The sequence below is a fragment of the Mandrillus leucophaeus genome, unplaced genomic scaffold, assembly GCF_000951045.1.
Source record: "Mandrillus leucophaeus isolate KB7577 unplaced genomic scaffold, Mleu.le_1.0 Scaffold805, whole genome shotgun sequence".
Classification (NCBI taxonomy): domain Eukaryota; kingdom Metazoa; phylum Chordata; class Mammalia; order Primates; family Cercopithecidae; genus Mandrillus; species Mandrillus leucophaeus.
The window spans coordinates 366256-376603 of record NW_012108753.1 but is presented as its reverse complement, the minus strand read 5'-3'; the positions used below and the strand labels follow the sequence as shown (position 1 = coordinate 376603).

The 10348-nt window shown below is 36.2% G+C and overlaps 1 protein-coding gene across 1 annotated transcript in view; it reads right to left on the bottom strand.

Annotated features, from left to right (window-relative positions):
* Positions 1-10348, bottom strand: part of PRKD3 (protein kinase D3) — a 77836-nt gene that overhangs the window by 20633 nt on the left and 46855 nt on the right. Inside the window, exons 8-12 of the mRNA XM_011967631.1 lie at positions 9239-9362; positions 7203-7280; positions 5840-6116; positions 3435-3487; positions 686-758 (exon numbers count right to left, since the gene is read on the bottom strand). Coding sequence (XP_011823021.1) covers positions 686-758; positions 3435-3487; positions 5840-6116; positions 7203-7280; positions 9239-9362 — 605 coding nt within the window. The remainder of the gene's footprint in view (positions 1-685; positions 759-3434; positions 3488-5839; positions 6117-7202; positions 7281-9238; positions 9363-10348) is intronic.

Sequence of the window (10348 nt, the reverse complement as noted above, 5' to 3'; positions counted from 1 at the left end):
GTGAATTTTCTGAAATACTCACTCCAAGAGTTGTATGAAAAGGTAAGAATGGAGGCAGAACAGCCAACTAAGAAACTACTGTACCAAATCTTAACAAGGGGTAACAAGGGTTTAACATTTCTTCTGTATCTTAGTACCTTTACATACATTAAGTTTAATTAATATTTAAGCCCTATGAGCTACACAGGTCAGGTTTTATTAGCTCCATTAAACAGCTGAAGATGCTAATGCACAGTGAGGTTAAATGACTTCATCAATATCCTAAATCGCAGAGTTGGATTTCAGGTTCAGGTTTTCAGACTTGATAGAACAATCATGCCAACAGTAGACAAATGGTGCCATTTGTGTTGGAATACTAGTAGGAAATATACTTCAATGAATAAGCCCACTCAGCCCAACATAAACTTCAAACCATCTCCCCGTTGCCTCCGACAAACATCTGTGTGAGCTACAAGAAGAGAAAAAATACTGTAAAATTTTCTGATTCTGTTACTTTTTAAAGTTTGCAATGAAATTAAGGAGTGAATACTCAAATTACAGTAAGAAGGATTTAGCTGAAAGACACAAGTCAGCCTTTGAAAAAAAGGCCACTGGACAAAACTATGAGATGACAAAACAGCTGGCAGATGTTTCACATTTTCCAGTTTTTAATGTGTACAATATGCAAATGGCTGTAGTTGCTTACCTCCATAAACGATGCCAAACTGGCCTGAACCAAGCACCTCATCTGCAAAGATCTGGTAAACAGTACTGATATCCTGGTAGGATAAAGTAAGCAGTTAGTATTATTTATTTCTATAATACAATGTCAACATCTCTGACTTTCTTCATTCAAATACTTAAATACATTTTTGTTTATGTTAGAAGCAACTAATTTCCATAAAGTGCAAACTATTTTATGAAAACATAGGCTTTCTATGTTCTATAAGAGGTTAAGCCCAAATTTTATGTGCAAGTATAATGTATTGTGTAAGACTTTCAGGAAAAAAATGCTTTGAATTTTAAAAATCTTATATTTAGGCCTGGCGTGTTGGCTCACTCCTATAATCCCACCACTGTAGGAGGCTGAGGCAGGCGGATCACCTGAGGTTGTGAGTTCAAGACCAGCCTGACCAACAAGGAGAAACCCCGTCTCTACTAAAAATACAAGATTAGCCAGGTGAGGTGGCGCATGCCTGTAATCCTAGCTACTTGGGAGGCTGAGGCAGGAGAATCGCGGGAACCCAGGAGGCGGAGGTTGAGGTGAGCCAAGATCATGACATCGCACTCCAGCCTAGGCAACAGGAGCGAGACTCCATCTCAAGAAGAAAAAAAATCTTGTATTTATTAAGTAGTGATCTCTATAAGTAAATTTACCTAAAAAAATTAGAAATGAAATTTTACCTATTTTACCTTTAAAGAGATTTGCTCTCTTTGGTTTTTGAAAGAAAAACTTAAAAGTTCATATTACTGGGATTAGCCTGACTTTGAGACTGAATAAAAGAATATGTATGAGAGAAAGTCTGTAACTCAAATCCATTCCTCTATCTTTCCTCACTGCTCTTTGCCTTTCCCTTTTTTTTTCTTTTTTGTAGTATTTGTTGCTGTGAGAACAGACAAAACTAATATACTAATTTGGGATGTTTAGTGTCAAAATTGCATTACAGGTGTGACTGATGAAAAAAAAAGTGGAACTTCACTTAGCAGACCCACACTTACAAAGACAAAGCCTCAGCCCTGCAACAAAAGCCAGTGAATATGCATGTATATGTGTTAAGTTGTAATTAAAATTTTAAGGTCTGTAAGAACCATTTTTATAAGCCTCCCAATTTTAATCAACTTTTTGTTTAACCAAATTTTGGTTCTAATCAGATTAGGAGGCATCCAATGTATATATAATAACTGCTAGGAAAGTGTGTGTGTATGTATGTGTATATACAATTGTTAAACAAAAGCCAATTCTGAATCCTTTTTCCCCTATGACATGGATGGATATATCCTCAGTTCCCATGGGATTATTCAAAATTTGAGCTCTCATGTTTTTTGATATTCCTCCATCTCTCCCCAAGAATATGGTGTCTATTCTACCTCCCAACAGGATAAGAGACTCACAGATTATATCTCTGAAATTCTCTATCTCCAATAACATTACTAGAGTCCAATCTTCATTGCAATCTTAGAAATCTTAAACAACATTTATATGTTAAAGAACTGTAACAGCTAAGTGCCCCAAGTAGAAAAGAGAGATTTTAATCTGAGAAATTATATATAACAAACAATTGACTTCCTTTTCTAGCCTGTTTTCCCTCTAGTCCAGGGGTTAGCAAACTCCGGCTTGTAGGCAAAATTTGGCCTGCTGCTTCTTTTTGTATGGACCCTGATCTAAAAATGGTCTTTAAATGACTGGACAAATCAAAATAATATTCTGTGACATGTAAATATTAAATGAAATTCAATTTCAGGGTCCATAAATAAAGTTTTATTGGAACATAGTCATGCCCATTCACTTATGTATTGCCTATAGCTGCTTTCTTGCCACAACCGCATAGTTGCATAGTTGTGTATGACCTACAACAGGGGTCCCCAAGCCCTAGGCCACAGACTGGTAACTGTCTGTGGCCTGTTAGGAACTGGGCTGCACAGCAGAAGGTGAGCAGCAGGCGAGCAAGCATTACTGCCCGAGCTCCGCCTCCTGCCATATCAGCAGAGGCATTAGATTCTCAGAGGAGCGCAAACCCTACAGTGAACTGTGCATGCGAGGGATCTCAATTGTGCATTCCTTATGAGAATCTGATGATCGACATGGTTCATTCCGAAACCAGCTCCCAACCCCGACCTCCATGGAAAAACTCTTCCACAAAACCAGTCCCTGGTGCCAAAAAGATTAGGGACTGCTGGTCTACAAAGCCTAAGATATTTACTAAAAAGTTTATGGAAAAAGTCGCTGACCTGTTGTAAAACCCTAAACATACCTATATACACCAGCCAAACTTAATTTATTCATCATTTCTTAAGAGTCCATTTCCTGCTTCCCTGTTTGTTCATCCTGGTGCTCCCTGTACTTGCATGAAAGGTTGTTCCCCAACCCTCATCCCTTCAGCACTTCCGTCAGTAATCCATTCCATCCTTTCAGGTATAGCTCAAATTGCACTTCCTTTAGGAAGCTTCCCCTGCTGACCCCACAAGAAGTAATGTTTGCCTTCTCTTTGAACCGGTCTTATCATTTTGTAATATTCTAATGTAACTTTTTCTAGTGAAAAAGTTAGCTTTATTTTTAATTTAAAAAATCTGCCTTAGTTTCCTCTATAAAGCAGAACTCCTTAGGGAAGTTATCAACCGTAAAGTCTAGCCTAGTTACTTTGGGCGATGAACCAATTTCTCTAATAAAGATTTTCACCTTTTATTTTCCTTATTTTAATCACCCAGTTTACACGTTAGCTGTAACGATTACTTACCACATTCTCCTGAATCTGACAATTAGATACAGAGATACTTGTAGACAAATCTTCTGTAAAATATAAAAAAGATAGCTGAGAAAAGCACAAAATTTAGTATATGAAAATAATATTAATCTTTACTGACATGTGAATACTCATGGTATATCAAACTTTAAAAAGTTTAACACATAGTTAATACAATTATGTACATTAAAAAAACCTACACATACAACCCATCAATAGGAAACTAGATGATACATCCATACAAAAGAATACTATCTCAACATTTAATCGATGATGTAGGGCTATAAATACTGAATCAGAAAGTCAGAAAGCTAGTCATGATTACTACTGAGTTAAAAAGGGAAGTTGCACTGTAATCCCAGTGTATTAGGAGGCTGAGGCAGGAGAATCACTTGAGCCCAGGAGTTTGAGACCACCTGGGCTACATGATACCCTATCTCTACAAAAAATTTTAAAAATTAGCCAGGCACAGTGGTGTGCACCTGTAGTCCTAGCTACTCAGGAAGCTGAGACAGGAGGATCCTTTGAGCCCTGGAGTTTGAGGTTGCACTGCACTCTCACCTGGGCAACATAGCAAGACCCTGTCTCTTGGTGGGGACGGGGGGAAGCGGAGTCCAGGGAATTGCAGGGTAGCAGCGCTTAAATTAAAAACAAAAGTCTATGATTACTTCTGGTGAGTGGAAGAGGTGGGGTTGGGGAACAAAGAGTTTTTATACACTTCTAAATTGCTTGCATTTTTATAATTTTATAATGTTGCATTTTTTTGGTACTTTAATACATTTATTACCTGAAATAAATCACTTCATTTATCTTTTAAAAAGTGTCTAAGTGCCTGTATTATTTTCTGAGGAAACAGTCTTAGTTTTAATTAGAATGACATAGAGTTCTGTCTAAAAACCTCCAAAACTTAAGAACCACTGTGAAACACCCATCTACCTACACCCATTCCAACCCAAAATCAGTACTGAACACCAAACATGTACACAGTCATGATCCTCATCACACGTGTCTCAACTAAATAATGTTATCCCTCCATCACTCCCATTCAGCTCTGCCTACTGTATTCCTACCTGAGGTTCAAATCAGGTTCTTCTATGAAGTCTTGTTTACTCTTCCTATCTGCATCTGAGTTTTTTAAGTAATGTATTCCTCACTTTTGCACTGTACTGCTTTATGCTACCATCTAATACCTTTATATATCCCATCTCTCCCTAAAGAGCTTTTATGATTTCTGTATTTATTTTGTATTTTAGTTCAGGGCCTATCACGACAGTTGTACAAAATAATACAGCTAAACTAAAATAAACTACATTTGGAAAGTTGTTGATACGTATTTCAATTTGAGTATATTTCTCAAATGAATGAGTTATGTGTCCCCGTAAGCAACACAATGTTAATGAGGGAGAAGTGGCATTATAGTGACCTTTCGATTGTTAACTGTTTACTTTTGAACCTTTATCCAATTTAGGTTTAATTACATAAATTTTGTTGGTGCAAAACATGTTTCAATGATTTTTAAATATTTCTGTATGCTTTAGTACAGCATTTCTGACTTCACAGATTTCATGAGTGTGATGTGAACCGTAATACTTTATTGCCTGTTTATATCCCACTATAAAGCAAAATATTAATATCAGTAGTAGGCATAATCCAATGAGACTTTACAGATGCCAAGCACTGTTCTGTATCTTACAGGTTCTCTTTCATTTAATACTGACAACCCTACGAAGTACTTACTACTACAGTGAGGTAAAGTAACTTGCCTGATCATATAACAGATGGTATAGCCAGGATTTTCATGTAGGAAAACTGACTCTGGAGCCTAGCACTGGGCATTGTATGTACATATATATACTATAACCAATACAATTTTATAAAAGAATTAACTGGCCGGGTGTGGTGGCTCACACCTGTAATCCCAGCACTTTGGGAGGCCAAGGCGGGTGGATCACAAGGTCAGGAGATCGAGACCATCCTGGCCAACACGGTGAAACCCCGTCTCTACTAAAAATACAAAAAAGAGCCGGGCGTAGTGGCGGGCGCCTGTAGTCCCAGCTACTTGGGAGGCTGAGGCAGGAGAATGGCATGAACCCGAGAGGCAGAGCCTGCAGTGAGCCGAGATGGCGCCACTGTACTCCAGCCTGGGCGAGAGTGAGAGTCCGTCTCAAAAAAAAAAAAAAAAAAAAAAAAAAAAAAAAAAAAAAAAAAAAAAGAAATTATTGTCTCAAAAAAAAAAAAAAAAAAAAAAAAAAAAAAAAAAAAAGGAATTAACTAATGGTATTGGTTACTAAAGACAAAGCTTAGGATGAACATGAAAAGGAACAAAGGAACACAACCATACCCACAAAATGCTTAAGAACTAAAGAGGAGAAAAAGCCATCAAGAAGTTTATTGCTTACTGTGATCTTTCCCTTGCCCTGGAGAAGTACAAACACTTGCTTGAGGAGTAACAGGCATGAGGGCTTGGCGAATTGCTTTTTCCCAGCTTTGTGCTACATCAAGTCCAACTCCAGTGGCAGCAAGAACAGGATTATGAGAGCTGTCCCCATTGTTCTCACCAACAAAGTATACCATAGTATCAGTAATGATTTCAAAACAGTGTGGATTGCTGCCTTGTGAAATGTTTGTGAAATCTCGTGGTGAAGATATGCGGAGAATTTCTGAAAGTGGAATTTCCTGAAGTAAAAAATTAAGCATTGAAACATAAGAATACATCTTTGTTTTTACTTTTAAATAAACTAAAGAACCAGAGATAGGCATTTCAATGAATGCCATTCAGACAGACACAAGTATGCAACATGTAACACACAGTCGAGTCTTATGACATAGCCTGTCTTGAATGAGCTGCAATGTCCAGCAATGCCAGAGGCAGAGCATGGACTATGATAACTAAGCCAGTAGCAGATCATTAGGATGCAAGGAAGGAGAAGATTTAGGAGAGTAATCTGCCACTATTTCCAACACTTCTAACTTCCAACCGTCATTAATTCAACTTCACAACTACTTATCTAGTGGCTGCAGGCTACAAGATACAGAAGTAAGAAAGAAGTAAGAAGCAGAAAGTAAGTAAGCAGCAGAAATAATGGCAGAAAAAGCAGAATCTTGGTCAGTTGTTTAAGCCACTCCATTCTGGTTCTGTCCACCAGGGTAAACTGTAGCAATCATTATGTTTTTAGTCCACTTCCTAAGGCAAAAAAACTTATTAAAAAAACAAAAAAAAACACGTGCTCAAAGCAAGCCATTAGTTCCCATTCTCTCTTACTGACCTAACTGCTTGGTTATAATCTTGCTTGCTGTCAGTTCATGATGTGGCAAAACGTGGAGTAAGCCAAGCAAGGAAGACTGTAAAAAGGAGATTAAGAGCCAAAACAAGCAATTGGGAACTGGAACCCAAGGTAAGGGTGGAAGGTGGGAGAAATACTAAATACCTCACTGACCTCTTCTGGACAGGCAATGATGATGGGACTTTCTAAGCAGTCTAATCTAAATCATAGTATCCAGAAGGAAAGCAGCAGCAACCTGACAGGCAAGCCAGAAATAAATAAATACACAACAACAACAAACAGTCTGGTAGGAGAGCTGCTGTGGGGGAGTGATATTTGGTATAGGAAATAGTTGCTTCAACAAGGAACCTAACAGTGACTTCTATAAATCATACTAGCTAGAGTCATTATATATATTCAAATATAACAGTTAATGAATATTATCTGGAAAAAACCCACTATTTTAACGCTTATATTTTTTAAAATGTAAAATCCTTACCTTATAATACTTTGAACCAGATTCATTCTGAAATAATGTTAGACATTTGCTGTCAAGTCTCCAATAATGCCTCTTTCTCTATAAAATAAAGATTGGAAAACTGTGAGGTTCAAAAATGATTCCTCCCAAGTGCCTGTACCTAACTTTTCCCTTCATTTACATTCATAAATTTGTATTTTTGAATAAGATTAATGAGGTTCAAAATTCTCAAGATATAAAAAGGATGTATGGTGAAAAGCAGCACTCCCACCATCACTCATCCCCACTCCTCACCCTTACTCCAGGCAAAACATGTTATCAGGTTTCTGGGAATCCTTTTAGAGAATTTTATATATGCACACATGAATACATATATATTACACACATACACATAAAAATATGTAATTTACCTATAGGCTATATTTCTAGAAGTTGATTTGCTGGGTCAACAGACATGTGCACATATAATTTTGCCTGATAGTGTTATATTATTTTACACAAGATTTGACCCAATTTATAGTCTCTTCAGCAACATGAAAGTCCCTAGTTACTCACACCCTCACTAATGCAGTATGTTAACTTTTTGATCTTTGCTATACTGAAAAATAAAAACTGATATTTCAGTGAAAGGTTAAAGTGATATTTCTTTTATTATAAATGAAATCAAGTTCTTTTGTGTAAAAGTCATTTGTATTTCCTGTGAAACTCTCTATTCATATTCTTTGTTCATTTTCCTATTGTGTTGTGGTCTTTTTCTTATCAATTTGTGGCATTCTTCACATCTTATGGAATTAACCCTTGTTTAGAATGAACTGAAAATACTTTTTCCAGTTTCTCATTTGTCTTTGCTTTTGGATTTTGCCACATATGATTTTTTAATGAGATTGAATTTATTGATCTTTTATTCTTTATTATTGAGTTTGTAAAATAATTCTCCCAAAGTTTCTTCTGTTAAATTTCTTTACATTCAAATCTCTGATACATTTAGATTTATTATGTATAAAGTACGAGACAGAGAGAGAGATATATATAACTTTATCTTTTTCAAAATGATACATGGTTGTCCCAACACCATTTACTGAATTAACTATCTTTCCCCGTTAATTTGATTAATAGCACCTTTGATATACCATTAAATTTGCAAATGTAGGCACACCACTTCAAGTTACATTCGCAAGGATATAAACTATAAATAAAACACACACTGCAGTCTATACTGTTGTCATCACACAAAACTTTACACCAGCTAAATGTATTGGGTACTTCATTTTATTCTTAAAAGGTTTATTAGAAAGCTTGTTTCAATAATCTACTCAGCAAACTTTAAAAATAAAATACTAGCTACTAACATTTATTGGGTGCTTCCTGTATGCCAGACACTGTTCCAAGATCTTTTCATATATTAACTGATTTGGATTTATTAGGTGGTTACCATTATTTTGCCAGTTTTACACAAGGAAATGAAAGCATAAAGAAACTAAGTAACTTTCCCAAGTTCATACAGTTTTATAGTAAGTTACAGAGACTTAGGCAGTCTAGCTCCAAAGTCTATGTTCTTAGCTATTATACTACGCTGATTCTTCAAATCTATTGTCTACTAGAATGTCATCATTCCTTGTCTTTGCTGGATCTAAAAAACAACTTGCATATTTACACCAAGTTAAAGTCTACCTAAAACCAAACGTGCTTCCCTCCTATCTCTGGTAATAAGTTGACTTTTTAGATGAAGTCTTAGTTCCTTCTATCTCTATTTTGTGACTCCATTGTGTTTCAAGTTAATTATTTTTTATTGTGGAACAATCCCAGATCCTTTTTGAATACTGACTGCTTGTCAATTTTTTTTTTTTGAATATTGACTGTAAAGACAATACATTAAATATTCTGCCTGTTAAAAATTCCTTACAAATTTAACTATAATTCCAGTGCATCTTTTACAAATTGCAGCAGTGTATATAATGTCTTAATATACATCTCATCATCATTTTGATTTAAAAAATGCACAAAATGAAACTCATAACAAAGTCTTACTAACATATTAAACGTTTTTGATTACTGACCAGGTTATCCCTGCTGGTGTAATGGACCATCCACCCTTCCTTCACCATTGTGCTGCTCTTCCTCTTTGTGTGCTTGATGGACTGTACAACCCTCATTAGCGGAATATTATTGCTTGTGGATGGACTAAAAAATATTTAAAATTTATAAGTTTGTGTAGATTTTTAAAAAGTCATAAATACTGTAGGAACATGAAGCCTTCTGAAAGATAATTAAGCTAAAAATTTTCAAAATATCTTAGTAAAATAAACAATGGCTTAAGAAAAATTAATCCTGTTATGATGATACATAATTGATTCTATTTTAAACTAGTATTTTAAATCCTATTTACTTGTCATGAATGTTTTCTGGAGGATCACAAAAAAAAAATAATAAAAAAAAAAACAACAATGAGCAGAGCAGAAAGCACCCTCCCAAACTGAAATATTTGGAGCCCAGGAGAGGATCTCATTTGGGCTTCTGTTGAAGAGCTTTCCTGCGTTAGGCAGCATGATGGACTAACAAATCCATAACAAGGCAAAATGCAAATATATAACTCGAATTCACATGGCTCAAATGTCAAATCCAGTTAATCATGTTGTTAGCAAAATGTACCTCTACTAGAAGTTATTTAGAGGAAAATGATTTACAGATACTAATTAAGAAAATGTAATGAGTCAAATCAGGCAGCACTGAAACATGGCTCAATAACTAAAATTTGGGATGTATGTACAAAATACACTGTTTTGAAATGTGGGCCTCAAACAGTTAAATACTTTCTTTTTTAAACTATGAAGTATTCATGATTAAGAAACTAGCTAGGTTCACCGGGCACCGTGGCTCACACCTGTAATCCCACCACTTTGGGAAACCAAGGCGGACAGATCACAAGGTCAAGAGATCGAGACCATCCTGGCCAACATGGTGAAATCCCATCTCTGCTAAAAATACAAAAATTAGCCGGGTGTGGTGATGCACGCCTGTAGTCCCAGCTGCTTGGAAGGCTGAGGCAGGAGAATCGCTTGAACCCTGGAGGTAGAGGTTGCTGTGATCGGAGATCGCGCCACTGCACTCCAGCCTGGCGACAGGGCGAGACTCCGTCTCAAAAAAAAAAAAAAAAAAAAAAAAAAAAA